Source organism: Vigna umbellata, chromosome 4 (assembly GCF_029865625.1).
Source record: "Vigna umbellata cultivar VRB3 chromosome 4, Vumbellata_1.0, whole genome shotgun sequence".
In the NCBI taxonomy this organism is placed as follows: Eukaryota; Viridiplantae; Streptophyta; class Magnoliopsida; order Fabales; family Fabaceae; genus Vigna; species Vigna umbellata.
This window is the reverse complement of record NC_142168.1, coordinates 52,005,944-52,025,765: the sequence shown is the minus strand read 5'-3', so window position 1 is coordinate 52,025,765 and position 19,822 is coordinate 52,005,944. Positions and strand designations below refer to the sequence as shown.

Sequence of the window (19,822 nt, the reverse complement as noted above, 5' to 3'; positions counted from 1 at the left end):
CCACTTCCCAAGTTTGTCCAACATTAAAAAAAGTTTACAGTGTTTCCAAATTGGTTGTTTGAATAGAACACAAAGGAAGGTTTAGGTTCAGATGACCTCTTGGCTTGTAGCTTTGGCTAACAAGAATACTCAAAAACAAATTCAAAGAATAAATAATTATGTTATTGGCCGCTACTGCTACAGTGTAGTTTGTGGTCCAAATTCCTTGTGTAAAGCAAGATGCATGTGATCATATCAGCATGGTTTTGGACCACCTAATCAAAGTGAATTCAACACTCAAAATGAATGTAAACAGTTTTGGCTTTTCAAATCATAAAGGTTTGTTATCTGTTTAGAAACTGTCCACATATCACTCTCTCTTATTGCCAAAGATTAGCCACACAAAGGTCATAAAAATGAGTGTTCTCTCTGCTGTTTAGTGCACTGGATTAGGCAAAATGGATTTTTCAGCACTTGGTCAATCTTTCTTTCTCTTTCAATCAGTGTCCTACATTAGTGATATGTAGAGCCTAATTTTCTTCTCACTACACCAGAACCTGTATGTATGTAAACACAAGTACACAAAACAACAAAGAAAGAAAGATTACAATTAAAAGGTTATGTGATATACAACAGTAAAGTACAAACAACCTCTAATATACGTAGATGATTCAAAGTTTAAACTTATTATGATGCTACTTCAAAACAGATTGAGAAACACTATTTTGGTAACATTGAAGCTACTGGATTGAACCACAAAGTCTTCACAGTATTAAAAAATCACAGGAAATTAGCACCAAAGCAGAGAAAAAACTGCACCATAATTGGTTATGGACAACAAAAAATTTTAGAATTCAAATTGACAACTTGGATGGCCAAAGATTGAATAGGCAATTAAGTAAACTTTAGAAACGAAGTAGGCACTGAAATGTAACCTAGGAAATGCTCTATATCATATTAATAAAGAAAATAAACATAAATCAAGTTGATTCAAACTCAATTCAAAAATTGCTTATCATTTTAGGTAACTCTATATCAGTGTATGTTGAGTCATACTTGAACCAACCTTCATTTCCCTCTCCATGTTTGACGACTGAATTAGTAAAATCAAATTTAATTTGTTTGAGAAAGTTTTTGAACACTAACCTTTTTCACGTTTTATTCTCACATAGTATATATGTATATATCTTAAAGAAAAGAAGTTTATTGAATAGGAAATGGGCTAAGCATATGTTTATTTAAATCAAACGACCTTAGCTAGATTTCATCAATATAGTTGAACAAGAAAAATGATTTAAGATGGCCTGATAAAACAAGTCTACAGGACTTTGTTTTCTTATTTTTAATTGTTCACACTTTAGAAAAGTTTAAAAAAGGAAGAAAGAATTAAAATTAAAGTCTTATGCACCTCATTGGGTCATAGTTTGGTTTATATGAAAATTTTCTTTCTAAACCATCACTTTTTGAGTTAAATTGGAAGTGGAGTATTGATTTTGAGCTGCAAGCTGTTTATAACTCATTTTAGAGTTTAAACACAAATAAAATCATCAAACAAAGTTGCTTGAACATTGAGCTGTGTGTTTAAATCTCTTCCATACGTGTTTTAGTATCGAACCACCCAACTAGGGACTTTCTCTAGTGCATAATTTTTTTGGAACCTACTATTTGATTAATTTCTTTGGGCAAAAGTTGTCCAAATTGAAAGAATTTGGTTTGTTGAATTCTGGTGCAGTATGATAAATTTGTTTGGTGATGTTTTAGTTGGTTATTGTTATTCCTTTTTGGATACTATTAGGTAATGCTTAAACTGTTGCTATGGTTATTAAATTAATGGAACAATATCTAATGAATAACCTTAAATACACTTCTATTTGATGTCTTAGGTGAGTTTTTAAAGCAATTGTGGCCAGAAGGGGAGGAAGAGAGTCTACAAAGAAGACTTGATCAGGAAAGGATAACAAAGGCGAAGGTACGGTCACCTAAACTGAAATTGCATGATTATATGTGATATGTTATTTTCATTCTTGTTTCATGAATTTGATGTTGTTATAAAATGTTGTGAATGTCCACTTTGAATGTTAAGTTATGTTGAATGGAGTTTATGATACTGTATACATTGAGTTTTGTCATACTTTGTTTTGAATTGTTTGAATTTGATTGTGAAATATGTAAGAGTTTTTAGACTTAGAACCTAGAAAAAAGTGTTGGAAATCCCATGTAAGAACAAATTATAGTGTATGAGTGTGAGTGAAATCTTCCACTATGAGCAGCCATTATGGAACGTAAGCCTCCTACTATGCCTTCTTTACTAATAAAAATTAGTTTTATCAACAAAAGAAGAGTAGAGTTTCTACTTTTCCATAGAAATCTCGCCTGTTTCATTTCTCTTGGTAATTGAGCAAAATAAAAAAGAGATAACAGAGAAAATTAAAGATGAGATATGAGATACCAATAAAGGAGAAAGGAGATGATACATTTATTTTATCCAAATTCATGTTATCTAAGATGGAAAAGTACATGAATTCCCATTATTTTAGTCCCCAACAATAGAGACACATACAGTAGTACACACAAACATTCCTATTGATGACAGTAACTAAACAGAAACAAATTGAATACTAGAATGCCAGATGAATTGGAATCTGTTCCTGGAATCTTGAAGTGGTTTTTTGTTCGTAATTAAGCTGCACCATGGTGTCATATGTTGCTCTGGCCGTCTAATCACTAGAGATAGCATTCCTGAACTGAACCCAATAAATCCCTGCACTGCCACTGACCTGGAATCTCAAGTAGATTTCACCACTTGGAGGGTTGCTATAGTCAAACATTGCCCCAAAGGCCCTGCGCAATGGCTTCCATTCTTGGCAGTCTTGCTTAAATTTCATTAGTTGCTATAGTCAAACACTGACAGGGTTGCTATAGTCAAACACTGACCTGGAATCTCAAGTAGATTTCATCAGTTTCCTTGTTTAAATTTTCTAAACCAAGTTGCCCTATTAGCAGTAGCTTATAGTTGTTCAACACCATAGACACACTTCATCCTCTTGTCTTGCAGAGAAAGGAATTAATCCATATTGCTATATGAAATGCAAAGCAATCATATCAAATTAAAATGGGCTACAATCTCACCAAGTCTCTATGGTAGCAATCCATAAACACATCTTAAAGGTCAGCTAAAACTTACGGCAGATTCGAAATTGCAGCAAAACGAAATCAATTCATGATCATATAATAAACCAATGAAACCAAGAATAACAGTTTCAATTTGAAGCTAATAGAAGATACGTAGAAAAACATCATGTACATTCATAAACTAGAGAGTGAAAATATAATTTTTTGTGGTTTATAATGTTTGCATTTAGAAATAAGAAAACACAGAGAAGTTAAATTATAACTAAATAAAAAAAAAAGCATTTGAAGGGAAGATAAGAAATAAAGATGTACCATGAGAGTGACAACCGGGTAAGGCCAAAGCAAATTGCCTCTCTCCACCCACGACAAACTTCAGAAGCTATGATCACCGTTTGATCATCAACAAGTGACAAAATTTGCATCAAAAGCTCCACTGGAATATCTTTCCAATCAGTGATCACCCCAGCTTTCAAGTTCACTCCTCTCCCACTATTTTCACCACCACCAACCATCATAAGCTTCCCAAAACTGAAGTTCAACACCCCAGTTCTCAAACCCTCCTTGCCAACCATTTCCATCAAAGCCATATAAACTTTGCCCTTGCTTTTACAAACAAAGTAGCAGTGATGCCACACAAGAAACAAGGTTAAGACAACAAATTCTAGAACCTTGGAATGGCCCTTGCTTCAGTGCAAACAAAATAATAACCACAAACCATAAATTTAGTTAACGGCCACAAGTTACTACTAGAGAAAGATAACAACAATCATAGCAACTAACAATCAACAGATCAGATTTTGAGTAATTTTTTTCCTTTTGTTTTTTACAAGTACCATCTTTCAAAAGACCAAATGTGGATCCTCTCCTATAAAAAATTTCATTCTTAATTCACCTGTTATAAAAAACTAACCCAAATACTTCAAATCGTAAGATAAAGGACCAAACTAACTATACAAAAAAAAACAAAAAGTTGATCAAAAGAAAACCTTAACCTTTTTAAAATATAAAGCAGCAACGAGAGATGAAAAAACGTAGCTAATTACAAACTCACACTACAAAAACAACATAAATCTTAAACTTTGGCAACTTCAACCTAAAATTAGACCTAATGTAACCTTAATTTAACTAATGTGAACATCCTAACATGTCTAGAGTAGTGAAATGGACCTAGTAAACTATTCAAAAGCAAAGAATTCCATAAACCACAAATCGTAGTATATATCCATGCTTTTCTCAGATATTTGATTGCCTAAATTATGTTGATGTGTATATGGTATGTTCATTTACATTGTCTTTCATTTGTTAGGCTATAACTTGATTAAGTTAAGTAGTCATTTAAAAACCTATGGTACTACACACATTCTCAAAGCAATGAGAAGGGTAAAAATACACTAAACACTTAGAACCTACACAATATTTGCAAGTACTCTAGACAAGAGAACTTCAGTAGTAATAAGTTGTCTCCTCCAACTTTAATACACAACCCCTTAGTATGTCTAAGGCATTTCTATACTGAGGACTTCTCTTCACTTCCATGTTCGACTTGAGTAGTAATAGGTTTATTACTTATGTCACATGAAGTGTTGCTGTTTTGGCTAAGTTTTTATTTGTTTGGGTTGTCACAGAACATGGCCCATTTTCCCAACCATCGTGGATGGATGTACGACCGTTGTTATAGTGGAAGGAGAGGTTTGAAGGAATCTTTTGTCATCGGAGTTGAAGAGTTCGTGGAGACGGCCTGACGATATCAATATTATGCTCTTGATGGAGGGATTCGATGTCCATGCATCAAATGCAAATGTACAAGGATTCTGAAAGATGAAGTCGTCAAAGTTCACCTTTACCAAAAAGGGTTCATGCCTAATTACACGGTCTGGACATTTCATGGTGAAGAAATTCCTTCGACCTCCACTGCAGCTGTAAAACGGCTTGCATCAGGTTCGAATACTATTCTACATACATCTGAGATAGATCAATTTGCCTATATGCAAGAGATGGTCGACAATGCTCTTCGTCACCATGCTGAAGAAGCAGACGATAGTCATGATGAAGAGCCTCCAAATGAAATGACGCAGAGGTTTTACAATTTACTTACAGAGGCAAATCTACCTGTATTTGAAGGTTCATCTGAGTCAAAATTGTCAGTGTGCATGACTCATGGCTGGCAAATCTAATTAGAACGTTCCCATTCAAGCAGTGGACTTCTATACAAAATTGATGTTAGATTTGACACCACCAAACAATTTGATGCCGAAGAATTATTACCAAGCCAAAAAATGTGTTTCAAAGTTGGGATTGGATGTCAAGAAGATTGATTGTTGTGTTAATGGATGTATGTTATTCTATGACAATGACAGTGGCAAAAATGATGCATTGTTGGTTGAATGCAAGTTTTGTGGCTCACCTCGATATCATACAATGCATGTTGGACGGAGGCAAAAAAAACCAATTCCAATAAAGTCCATGTTCTACTTGCCTATAATTCCAAGATTACAAAGATTGTTTACTTCAATGCAAACATGACAACACATGACATGGCATGATGGTAACAAAACTCCGGGATTTTTGCGTCATCCTTCTGATAGTGAAGCTTGGAAGCACTTTAATCGTAAACATCCATCCTTTGCTAGCGAACCACGTAACGTTAGACTCGGTCTATGCTCTGATGGGTTTACACCGTACATTCAGGCGTCTGCATCACCATATTCATGCTGGCCCGTGATAGTTACCCCCTGAGATGTGTATGACAAAGCCTTACATGTTTCTATCGTGTATAATACCAGGTCCATCTAATCCCAAATCATTGATTGATGTTTATTTGGAACCTTTGATTGATGATTTGAAGAAGTTATGGAATGGTGTTTGCACGTATGACGTTTCAAGGAAGCAAAATTTCCTTATGAGGGCAGCCTTGATGTGGACTATTAATGACTTCCCAGCGTATGGCATGTTATCTGGTTGGAGCACGCATGGTCGATTAGCTTGTCCACATTGCATGGAACATACAAAGTCATTCCAATTGAGTTATGGTCGGAAAAGTAGTTGGTTTGACTGCCATCGATGGTTCTTGCCCATTGATCACCCCTTTAGAAGAAACAAAAAGGCATTTCGCAAAGGGCAAGTTGAAACGGATATGGCCCCGCCAAAGTTGACTGGATCACACGTTTCGAGAAGAGTGAAAGACTATCCAAAAGTCACTGAATCTGGTCAGAATAGGATAGAAGGGTTTGGAGAATGGCATAATTGGACTAAAAGAAGCATCTTCTGGGATCTTCCCTATTGGAAAGAAAACTTGCTAAGACACAACCTCGATGTCATGCACACAGAAAAGAATTTCTTTGGCAATGTCTTCAACACAGTTATGAATGTTATAGGTAAAACAAAAGATAATGAGAAAGCAAGAAAAGATTTACCTTTGTATTGTGGATGAAAAGACTTAGAGTTGAAGGCACAAGGTAACGGCCGATTATTTAAACCAAAAGCAAATTACACCATTTCAAAAGACGAGGCAAGAATAGTGTGTGGATGGATCAAGGAGCTTAGAATGCCAGATGGATATGCTTCTAACTTGTCCAGATGTGCCAATGTTCAGAACGGTACTATTCAAGGGTTGAAGAGTCATGATTGTCATGTATTCATGGAGACTTTAATCCCTCTTGCGTTCAGTTGTTTGCCAATGCACGTGTTAAATCCACTGATAGAGATCAGTAACTTCTTTAAAGATTTGTGTTGCATGACACTAAAGGAGAATTCCCTTAAAAAGATGGATGAAAATATTCCAATTATTCTGTGCAAATTAGAAAGAATATTCCCTCCTGCATTCTTTGATTCAATGGAGCATATTCCAATTCATCTTGCATATGAAGCTTGGCTTGGGGGACCTGTGCAATACAGGTGGATGTATCCATTTGAAAGGTTTATGGGAGAATCTAAACGTTCAGTTAAAAATAAAGCTAGAGTAGAAGGCTCAATTTGTGCAGCTTACTTGCACAGAGAGACAACGTATTTTTGTTCACATTATTTCAAAAACTTCATGTTGTCCCCCACTCATGTCAGAAATGAAATGCAATGGCAAGTTGAACCACGTGAAGGTGCATTATCAGTGTTCCGACAATCAGGCCGTCACGCAGGGAAAGAATTCACTCATTGGTTAACTGATGCTGAATTCAACTCTACTCATGTCCATGTCTTAATCAATTGTAGTGAAGTGAAGTCGTACCTTGAGTATGTCATCATCCATCTCTTATCTTTCAAACGGTTGAATTATTATTCACTAATGAATTTCATTTGTTCCAGCTCATTTGTTGTGGCTGAGCAAGTCGCAAAAGGAAATACTTCTGCACGAATACACTCAGAGTTTCCCCATTTATTTAGAACTCAGGTCCGTACTTTTTCCTACATTTAGAGCAAGGTTAATTTGACTCTTGCTTTTATAATTTTGTTAGTACCTTTGTAGGTTTTTAATCAGGCATTAACTCCCACGGTTCAAGAGTTAAGACATCTGTCGAATTGGCCAATGAGATGTGTCAAAGAATGGCACACTTACTTCACCAATGGTTACAAATTCCATACACATGAATGGTCTAAAGGAAAGAAAACATCAAATTGTGGTGTGTATGTGAAGGGCCTAACAGAGGGTTGTTATGATGACTTCTATGGCATCATTCATAAAATATATGAGTTAGAGTACAACAACACTACTTCTCCAAATAGAGTAGTTCTTTTTTATTGTGAATGGTTTGATCCTTCTAGAGCTGGTACTAGAGTCGATCCACGCTTTAATATTGTTGAACTCAACCAGAGATTAAGATATGGACCGTTTGATCCTTTCATTCTACCAACTAATGTCAGACAGGTTTATTATGTGCCATATCCACCATTCCGTAATATTGACAAGCGTGGTTGGGCCGTAGCAATACAAACCAAGCCTAGAGGTCGCATTGACTCAAATGAGGTTGAGGAAGATATTGCCTACCAACTTGACCAAATGTCACAACCACAAGAAGTTATTGAAGTTGAACGTATAACCGCATTGGTCGACACTGATGGTGATGGAGATGAATTACAAGCAACAATACAAGGTGATGAAGAACAAGAAGAAGAGGAAGAAGAAGAACAACAAGAAGAAGAAGACGAACAAGAAGATGATGATGATGATGATGATGACGATGATGAAGAAGAAGACGAAGATGATGATGATAAAGACGATGATGAAGAAGAAGATGAAGATGAAGATCATGATGACGACGATTGAATGTTTGACATCCATTGTAGCAAATTGAACTATCATTTCAATAGAGTTATCTAAAATACCATGTTAAAAGTTGTATGCAATTATTTATACATTTACTTTAAAAACCATTGATCCTTACTTAATCATTTCTATTTTTTCGCTTTATTTGTAACCATTTCAATGCAGTAATGACAGGACAAGGTTCAGAACGTCCTGATAAAGGAAAGGGGGTAGCAAGGCCTAAAAAGAGGCAACGGCAGGCACCAAAGTATGTACTTAGGGTGCCTACTAGACTACCTACCACTGTTGCCGACAGTACATCACCTGTGGGGCCTCCTCCTACCCCTACAGTACAGCCTCCTACGCCTGCTGTAGACCCTACTCCTACCCCTACAACAGACCCTCTTCCTCCTCCTGTAATTATAACCCCCACTCCTCCACCTGTGGTTATAACCCCCACTCCTCCCCCTGTGGTTATAACCCCCACTCCTCCCCCTGTGGTTATAACCCCCACTCTTGTCCCTGACCCTACTTCTATACCTTCTTCATCTGTTGTACCACCTTCTGACACTGTCACACCATCTGCTAATCAAGATTCAAGTGGTGATGGTGAAGGTCTTGACCCGCCCCTCCATGATCGACCATGGATTGAGCCGTATGGTAAAGGGTAAGTTTTTAATCTCTTGATATAATTTGATGTTTAAACCCTATTGTAATTCAAATGACTATTATCCTCCAGGTTTATTCCATCTAGGGTTGCTTCCCAAGCCATCACACGTTCAATTAAGCAACAGTTTCTAAGTCCATCGCCTACTTGGTGAGCAATACCTGATGACGACTAAAAGCCATTCTGGGAGGGCTTTCAGGTGAACAATCTATTTAACTAATTGTCCCTCTTATTTGAGTATGTTTTGTAATCAATGTTTGTTCTCTTTAATGTTACAGATGAAGGTGCAGTGGAAACCTGAACATGAAAGTCAGATACACAGAAATTTCCACATGAAAGCATCTCATCGACTGTCAGAGATGTTTAGGGACGCCCGCAATGCAGGACAGCGCCCTTACTGGCTGGGTGAACAAATTTGGAACTCTTTACTAACTCATTAGAATACAGTAGAGTTTCGCAATAAATGTGCCAAAGCCTAGAGGAACAGAGCGTCTGAAAGGGGTGGCACCCTGCATACTGGTGGGTCGATCACCATTCATGAGCATGCCATTCGTATGGTATAATTTCATTACATAACTTTTTCTTTCATATATAAGTTATGTATTTATTTCATACGTACACTTATAATTCTAAATTATGTTACAGGCAAAAGCTCTGGGACGGGCGGTCCATGTTGATGAGGTCTTTGCACAGACTCATGTAAGGAAGGGCACTAATCAATTCGTTGATGAAAGATCTCGGAAGACTCATGTAAGCGAATAACACTATTACTATTACTATTCCTACAATAACAGTTTCATTTAAGTTATTCTATCATTCCCTAACATTGCTTTTAATGTTTCAACAGGAAGAATTTTCTACGAGACTTTCACAGGTTAGATCTGAACATGAGTCAGCTCCTACACCGGATGATGCCAGTAATGCAGAAGATGACATCCGTAGGACATAGTGCTAGATCGACATCGTTGGTGGCAAGAAAAAGGGACGAGTGTACGGTGCAGGACAACTTGCTGCAAACTATACAGCATCGAGAGGAGACACTCTAAAGCACCAACCTTCTTCTTCCACCACTACTCCTGACGAGGTCGTTCTCCGCCTCACGCAGGCACTGCAGCAACGTGACCAGGAAATCACTGATTTGAGAGCAGAGTTTACAAACTTCAAGGCCCTGGTCATGAGAGTGTTTCCTGGTACTTCACAAGATGAATATGTTATCCCTCCGACCCAGCCACAACCCTCCTCGTCACCCGCTGTCCCTCAGCAGCCCTCATCAGTCCAACCCAATTCAGTCCAACCCACAGCAGTCCAACCATCTATACGGGAGCAGGATGATGAAGATCATTCTGATGATAACTATGTACAGTATTGAATTCATTTTGTTATAATCAAGTTATAGAAACAATTGGATATTATCACATTTGGAGTTTACATCATTTGGATGTTAGATCAGTTGGATAATTTGGATGGATGTTAGATCAGTTGGATAATTTGGATGTTAGAATATCATTATGTTACATTCTGATATCGTATTAATATAAATACATGTTCTCTGCATTAATCGATGTTCTATGATGGATATTATTGATCAATGATTGCATCTTTGAGATGCACATTATGCAGGTTTGTATGTGCTTCAAAATTGTTATGCAGGTCTGTTTGGGTATGAAAATTTCTGTGCAGGTTTGTTGTTGGTTTCATATACAAATGGTTGTGATATATCTCTCGAACTTACCGAAGGCTTTTGCCCTTCGGTAAATACCATCGCTTGGTCATTACCGAAGGCTTTAGGCCTTCGGTAAATACCCACATCCGCTAACATTTACCGAGGGCTTCGGCCCTTCAGTAATTTACCGAGGGCCTTTGCCCTTCGGTAATTTCCGAGGGCTTCTGCCCTTCGGTAATTTACCGAAGGCTTCTACCCTTCGGAAATTACCAAAGGTCATAAGCCCTCGGTAAATTACCGAAGGGCAGAAGCCCTCGGTAAATGTTAGCGACAAGAGAATTACCGAGGGCTTTTTGGCCGTCGATAAGCCGTCTGTAAATGTCTTCTACCGACGGTTTCGGGCTGTTTCCGAGGGCTTTTGGCCTTCGGTAATGGCCTACTTTTTTGTAGTGGAGGTCCTAGTCCTTATGGTTAATTTGGACAGATAGGACTAACCTCGGGTGACAGCTGTTGAGGGTATCCCAGTTACTACATCACCCAGGTGCACGACGTCATAGTTACACAGAATTCATACAGTCCGAATAGTCAGTCTAGTATTAGGCTTTGCATGAACGAGTGATGAATTATCTTGTTTGGTTGATTGCGTGAAATATATGTTTATACATGAATTGAATTACATAAGCTTACCCTATGTTTCCTGTCTTGTCTGTTTTGTATGTTCGGTTGTCTTTCCGTTGCAATGATCATCCATGTGGATGTGAGCAGAAGGAGACGAGCTGCTGGAAGAAGATGATCGTTTAATCATCTTTTCCTTCTTATTTTGTAGGACTGTTCGGTATAGCCTTTTGTAAACCGTTCGGTCGGGTTTGCTTATGTTGTTCGGTTTTAGTTTTCTTGTTTCTCTGTAAGGTCGTTCGGCCACAAGTGTATGTTATTTATTTTGTAAGACTGATTTGTAATATTAATCGATGTGATTATTCTATTATATAGTTTTCACACTGTATTTTGGGATGTTGCATAAGCCATTATTTGTTGAAGATGTGAATGTAATCAACAGACAAGCAAAAGAAGAACAAGAAAAAACTTATTCACTGGGTAAAATCATTCATGTCTTCACCAAACAGCTCACACATTTGTCTTGGTTTAATTTAGTGGTTTATCTACAATCCTTCTCAATTCTACAATTTAATTTTCATTTTAATTTATATGAATTACATTTTATTTTCATTTATGCTAAAAATCTTTAAGCTATTCATTTTGATATCAGAGTCACTTGATATATTATCCAAGCTTGACATTCTATTTAAATTTCTCAGTGAGACCTTACATTTTGTTAGTAGAACCTTACATTTTATAGTTAAGATTTTAAGCCATTAATATTATAACTTGACTCAAATTATTCTTTGTGTAGATATTTGATGACATGTCTCAAATGGAACAACATGTTATAAAAGACGTTTGAGAAGAGTGGGCTACATTTCTTTTAACCATTTGTAAATGCTTAGATGTTTCAATATTATATGTTCAGTTTAGAAACTATTTTATATGTAATTATGTTATGTAAATATATTTAGGAACATTGTTAGGTAAATATTACATTTGATGTGTTAATAGAAACAATATTTATTATTTTGCTTGTTATTGATTATTTATACTGTATTATGGAATTGAATTTTATGTAGGTTTGGATATGGATACTAACACATACAAACTAAATATTAAAAATAATGTATAAAAAGTCTTGTTTTTTACACTGGTTATAATAACACCACGTATAAAAATGAGATTCTTTAATACATGTTTTGGCACTAACAGGTATAAAAAGCGAGTTATTTCTAGCAATACATAAGCCTTTTTTATACCTATTCTAGGAATAGCAGGTATAAAATATCAAACTTTACACATGTTATAGATATAAAGGTGTAAAAAATCAAAACTTTTTATAACCCCTACTTATATAGCTACTCAAAATAAAGTATAAAAAACCTTTTTTAACAGGTGTAAAAAACCATTTTTCTACTAGTGAATTAACATCAATCAGCAATGCCAGTACCATTATTTTCCTTTCTCCTTTCCTATCAAAATTAATGGTTATGAATTCCTTATCCAAGGGAACATTTCTTCTTCTTCTTACAAGATAAAGAAAATGCATCATTAACATAAAAGATAAATCAACAACACCAAAAGAACAGACAAAGAAAATAAAATTAACCAACTTGGTGTGCGATGATAATTCGAGAAAACAAAGAACGAATTGAAGAAGCACATATGCTAGCAGGAGCAACCCACAAAACTGGGTTGGAGCATTCTAATTCGAACAATATGCGTGCATCCTTAGTTTAGTGGACAAAAACCTTCTCCTTCGCGGCCATAAAAAAGTGGTCGCCGGACGCATTGAACTTGACCAGAGTAGCTTCCTTGTTGAGATGCAAGCAGCAATTGCGGCGGCCGCAAACGAGGTTGAAGACGGCGAGGCAGTTGTCGAGGCAACGGTGAGGGCGCGCTCATCGGACGGGTGTAGGGCAAGGTCGATGATAGTAGTGTTGCAATGGACGAAGAGCGTGGTAAGATGGATGATGCCGTCTGCGTCAAAAATGGCGAGGGAGTAGCGACGTCGGCAGAGATGAGGTTGCAGGGGAAGGGGAGATTAGGTGGGGCATAGAAGGAGGGGACGGTGACAGAGGCAGAGTATTGGTGGAGGGAACTGAGGGAGGATGCGATAGAGAGGTCGTAGAGATGGATGATGTCGTCATTGCCGCCGGAAGCAACGACGGAGCCTGAGACGATGACAATTTTGATAGAGGAGAGGTAGGAGAAAAGAGGGGTTAGGGATTGAGATTGGGGCTTTAGGGTGAGACCCAGATGAATTTCTGGTACGAACCTACAACCAAACTCATTCTTTTCCTCCACACACTCGTTGCTCTTCTTCCTAAAAGCCTAGGGTTTTTTAACCACTAATGGTGGTAGGGAATGAGGGAGTGAAAACTAGTGGGAATGATACGCAAATGGAATCACGAGAAGAAGGAAAAATGAGAACAAAAGAGGAATGATAAACTTTTGGAGGCTTAAGTGCCAGAAACCACTGCTCACCGCCCGGGCACCCTAAGTGGGGCGCTTGAGCGCCCCTTTTTGAGGCTTAAGCGTTAGGAACCACCGCTCACCGCCCGGGCGCCCTAAGTGGGGCGCTTGAGCGCCAGCGACATGGGCCGGACTTTGTTTCTGTTCTGTTTTCGTTCTATTTAAAGGATCCAGACGTCCTAGGTTTGGTATCTTTTGCAGAGGGAGCACATCAGCACACTCTTTCAGTCTCTAGAGGCGGATTTGGATGCGGGAGCTTCCATCTTCTACTTTTAGGGTTTTTCTATCTCATTCTTCTCCATTATTCATCTAGTTTCACCATGTCTATGGCGAACTAAAATCTATTTGTTGTTAGGGGATGATGTAACCTTGTGAACTCTCATGTATTTGAATTTATTCTTAATAATATATGATTTTTCATTAATTGTTAGAGTAATTCATCTGTGATTATTACATGCTTTGTTTAACTAATTCATAGCGTGATGTATGAATTGCATGAGTTTTGGGAGGTTCCTTACAATTCAGGTTCTTGTTGAATTACTCCCAAGAGTAATATTTCTCAAGGATGAGGGTATGAGTCTTGGTCGTCTTAAAGCTCTTGATGTTCACATTTAATTACTAGGAATTTTAGGAATTGCATGAATTGGTGATTAAGGACAAGCTTATTTCGCTGAGGGATTGAGTTTAAGTGATTTAGTGAGTGACGTTAATATTAATGCATAAAGAAGAATTCTTACATACATGAGAGGGAACTTGGTGAAATCTAACCCCAACAACATACTCATCTCATATTAAAAACAACATCGGTTCGTCATTGTGCTATTCTGCTATTGATCAAACTACATTCATAGTTAATTTTCTGTCGTTGCATCTAAAACCAATGATTTCGTTTTCTTTAAGTCTTAATTAATCAAGTTATCACACGACTGTCTAGTGTCGAGAGTTCTTTGGGATACGGTACTTGGTCTTACCATTTTATATTACTTGTGTGATTCGGTACACTTTCCGATTCATCAACAATCTATTGTGTTCAAATAGATAGCGCTGGTATAAAAAAAATTACCTATTACACTAGAATAGATTGCGCTATTTTGAAAAAGTCCTATCTATTGATTTATTTTAAATTATGAGTTAATAAAGTAATATAAATGATCTATAGATAGCGTTCTTTTAAAAAAGTGTTATCTATTGTCATGTATATAAATAACACTTTTTTTTAAATAAGCGCTATCTATTGTTTTGCATACTCATAGATAGTGCTTATTTAAAAAAGCGTTATCTATTGGGCGTTATCTATAGCAAATTTTGTAGTAGTGAATGAAGCAACTGTCTTCTCCAAAATCCTCTTTATCTCCCTATTCGAAACCTCAGTTTGCCCATTTGTCTGTGGATATAAGGTGCCGCTACTTTATGTCTCACACCATAATGCCTGAGTACTTTTGCAAGTTGAGCATTACAAAAATGAGATCCTCCATCACTGATGAGTACTCTAGGAACCCCAACCCGAGCAAAAATCTGCCTTTTCAAAAATTTAATAACAGTGCTGGCATCATTCCTAGGACAAGCCACTGCATCCATCCACTTACTCACATAATCAAAAACCACCAAAATATATTCATGATTAGAAGACGGTGGAAAAGGTCCAACAAAATCTATCCCTCAGCAATCAAAGACTTCAACCTCCAAGATGCCCTGTAATGGCATTTCATGTTGTCTTGAGATGCTTCCAGTTTCTAACATTTATCATAATTTCTAGCATGATTATGAGCATCTTTAAACAAAGTAGGCCAATAAAATCCTGATTGGAGAACCTTTGCAGTTTTTCTCTCTCCATTAAAAGTCTTGATTCCAATCTGGAGCTACAATTACTGGCGCAGAAACCAATATCTTCTTCAGAGTATTAAAAGCCTTCATGCATTCATCATCCATCACAAAAGGAACATCTTTGACAAAGAGATTGCTTAAAGTTTTGACAATCTTTGAAAAATCTTTAATCAATCTTCTATAAAACCTGGCATGTCCTAGAAAACTCCTTATTCCTTTCACATTAGTAGGTGGTGGAAGTTTCTCAATGACTTCCACTTTTGCTTTGTCAACCTCAATTTCCTTTGAAGAAATTTTGTGTCCCAAAAACAATACCTTCAGTCACCATAAAATTACACTTTTCCTAGTTAAGAATCAGATTTGTCTGCATACATATTTTAAGAACACTATCCAGATTAGACAAGCACACTTGAAAGGAATCACCAACCACCGAAAAATCATCCATGAAGACTTCTATGCATTTTTCTATCATACCTGCAAAGATTTCTTGCATACATCTTTGAAATGTAGCTAGCGCATTACATAATCCAAATGGCATTTTTCTGTAAGAAAAAAATACCAAAAGGACATGTGAAAGCTGTCTTTTTTTGATCTTGTGGATCTACCACAATTTGATTATACCCTGAGTATCCATCCAGAAAGCAATAGAAAGCTTGTCCCACCAACCTTTCCAACATTTGATCCATGAAAGGAAGAGGAAAGTGATCATTCCTTATGGCTTTATTCAACTTTCTATAATCAATGTACATCCTCCTCCCAGTAACCGTCCTAGTAGGTATGAGTTCATTCTTATAATTATATATAACTGTCATCCCACCTTTCTTTGGCACTACCTGCACCGGGCTTACCCATGCACTATCAGAAATAGGGTATATAATACCAGCCTCTAGAAGCTTCATCACTTCTTTTCTGACCTCCTCTTTTATCACATGATTTAGTCTTCTTTATGGTCTATACTTATCTTCCATGAATATTTTGTGCATACAATAAGTTGGGCTTATGCCTTTAAGATCTGAGAATGACCATCCAATAGCTTCTTTGTTGGCTTTTAATACTTCCACCAACTCTTCTTCTTTTGGGAATAAAGAATTATTGATGATGACCGGCTTATTCCCACCTTCTTCTAAGAAAACATACTTTAAATGTGGAGGTAGCATTTTCAATCCCATTTTTTTTTCCTTGACTTTTTCCTGGGTATTAATCTCTTCAATTTTCGACTCCTGAAAAGGGACTTCTTTCAATGAATCCAAGTCAGTCAAGCACTCATCAATCAATTCCTCTTCTTCCTCATTCAAATCTTCACATGCATCAATAAGCCTTTCCTCTAAAGGAGAAGAGCAACGTACCATATTCTCTTGAATCATACATACTTCATCTAGTGCATCAAGATGAAAACACGCCTTATCATCTTTTGGATAAGACATAGCTTCAAACACATCAAAATTCACCTCTTCACCTTGTACTCTCACCTTGACTTTGCCATTATCCACATCAATTAAGATTTGAGCCGTCTTCATAAAGGGTCTCCCAAGAATGAGAGGCACATCAATATCCTCTTCCATCTCCATAATGACAAAATCCACTAGAAACAAGAATTTCTCCATTTTAACAAGCACGTCTTCAACCACCCCAAAAGGATATTTTAGGGATCTATCCGCTAGTTGGAGAGTCATCCGTGCAGGTTTAAGTTCCAAACCTTTAATTTTTTTAAACATAGAGAGCGATATTAGATTGATGCTGGCTCCCAAATCAATCAAAGCTCTTCCAACAGCTAACTTCCCTATAGTACATGGAATAGTGAAGCTTCCTAGATCTTTAGACTTAGGAGGTAAGAGTTTTTGTATGATAGCACTGCAATTCCCTTGCACTTTAATAGTTTCTTCTTCAATGTATTTTCTCTTTTTCGTGAGAAGTTCCTTCAAAACTTTAGCATATGAAGGCATATGTTGTAGTGCCTTAGAGAATTGTATGTTAATTTCCAATTTCTTAAAAATTTCCATAAAGCGCTCAAACTGTTTTTCTTTCTCCTTCATAGAATAATTCTTTGGATAAGGAAGGAGTTTTTCAAACATTTTTTTCTTTTTTTCTCTCGTCCTCTTCTTCTTTTTCGCTCCCCTCATCTTTCTCCTTTTCTTTTTTCTCATTTTCTTCTTTTTCACTCAACCTCTCTTTTTCTTTTCTCACATCTAATTACCTGGACAAAATTGATTACCTTGGCCCATAAAATTGACTTCTTCTTGGATAACTTCTGGCATAACACATTGACTATTAATATCATCTCCACCACACAACTCATAAAGTTGTTGTTGAACTTGAGAAACGCTATGCAACTCCCTTGGCAATTGAGTGATTTTCTTCATTAGAGTCTCTAGTTGTTGAGTCATAATCTTATTATGTGCCAGCAAAACATCTTGAGATTGTAATTGTAGAACTTCTTTTTGTTGCAGTTGAGTTCTTTCACTGTGCATCTCATTATCATTAGTAGCCATATTTTCAATCAAATCATAAGCTTCCTCTGGAGTCTTGCACTTGATATTACCTTCAGCTGAGGCATCTAACATCAATTTAGTTTGTGAGCTTAGACCTCCAAGGAATAGAATGACTATTGTGGTTTCATCAAAACCATGAGTGAACGTCTTTCTCCACAAGCCTTTAAATCGGTCCCATGCTTGACCTAACGTTTCATCCATGCCTTGCCTGAAAAGAAGAAATTTCTTGTTTACCTTTATTTACTTTTTATTGTGGGAAGTATTTCTTCAAAAACTTTGCAACCACGACTTCCCACTCAATAAAGTTGTTCTCTGGAAAAGAGTTCAACCACATCTTAGCATTGTCTCCCAAAGAGAAAGGGAACAAGCTAAGTTTAATAACTTCATCTGGCACACCATTGATCTTCACAGTATTGCATATCTCATTGAATGTGGTCAGATGATCATATGGATTTTCATGTTGTAATCCATTGAATTGGTTGCTCTTCACCAATTGAATCAAAGCATGCTTCATCTCCATATTTGCAGCATTAACCCTCGGCCTTGCAATGCTATTAAAATGATAAGGGCCAATGACTGTTGCATAATCTGCCACGGTGCGTCTACATTCTGCTCTTCAGCCATATCTTCTGTTTCCTGGTCAGATCTTTGAGGTGAAGGCTGTAAAAGAGTCTTAGGAGAAGGAAAAAGTTCTCTGGATGTCTTGTTTATCCTTTTTCTTCTACTATTATCCAGATTTGCAAAAAGAGGTTTAGAGACTTTTGTGCTTCTAGTTCGAATTGTACCCTACATACACTAGAGAACAAAACACAAGAGCACTCAATTAGCACTAATAGATAGAAAAGATAAAATTAAAGATAAAATAAAAGTTAAAGATAAAAAGATAAAAATAAAAGATAAAAAGATAAAATTAAAGATAAAATCTAATCGGTTAGGAATCACACAAAAGTATAGTTTAAACCACGAGTCCCCGGCAGCAGCGCCAAAAACTTGTTAAGATATCGGCAAGTGTACCGAATCATATCAAGTAATATAAAATGGTAAGACCAAGTATCGTATCCCAGAAGACTCACGACACTAAACAGTCATGCGATTACTCAACTAATTAAGACTTTTAAAGAACAATTTAAGGTTTTGTATGCAAAAACAAGACAGTAAATATGAATGCACTTTTGATCAATTGAAGACAACACAAGGGTGAATGAATAATCTTGAAATTATGAGATGGTTGTGTTGTTGGGGTTTAGATTTCTTCATTCAATTGTTAACATCACTTTCTAAATTACTTAAAACCCGATCCCTTAATTACTAGACCACAATCCCTTGCATCCCTAATAATTAATTGAGCATTACGATTAGAAGCTTAAGATGACCAAAACTCATACCCCATCCTTGAGCAATACTGGTTTTGGGAGAAATTCTCCAGATCGTGGTTTCTAGGTATTTCCCAATAACAAAGAAGACCATTAAATCATGCCATGAACGATCAAAACATAACAAGCATAGAGCAAAGGAGAAAATCCCTAACAATTGATGAACGAAGCATAAATAATTAAAACCAATTTAAATACATGAGAGTTCACAAGGTTACATCATCCCCCAACAACAAATTGAGTTTAGTTCCCCCTTGTCATGGGGAAACTAGATGAACAATGGAATGGGAATGAAAGATAAACCCTAAAAACTGAACAGGAGAGCTTCCGAATCCACTTCTGCCTCTAAAGAGTTGGAGAAAATCTGAGTTTGTGTCAATTTTG

General features: G+C 36.8%; 1 protein-coding gene and 1 pseudogene across 1 annotated transcript; one reads left to right on the top strand and one right to left on the bottom strand.

Moving 5' to 3' along the window:
- Positions 1-7,627: 7,627 nt before the first annotated feature.
- Positions 7,628-8,365, top strand: LOC148200558 (uncharacterized). Its single transcript, XM_088113280.1, has one exon. It carries the CDS (start codon positions 7,628-7,630, stop codon positions 8,363-8,365), a length of 738 nt encoding a protein of 245 aa, XP_087969406.1.
- Positions 8,366-12,881: 4,516 nt separating this feature from the next.
- Positions 12,882-13,571, bottom strand: LOC148200557 (uncharacterized; annotated as a pseudogene).
- Positions 13,572-19,822: the final 6,251 nt, after the last annotated feature.

Excerpts from the sequence above, each read along its gene's own strand:
- LOC148200558 (XM_088113280.1), top strand. The coding sequence starts at position 7,628 with ATGAGATGTGTCAAAGAATGGCACACTTACTTCACCAATGGTTACAAA.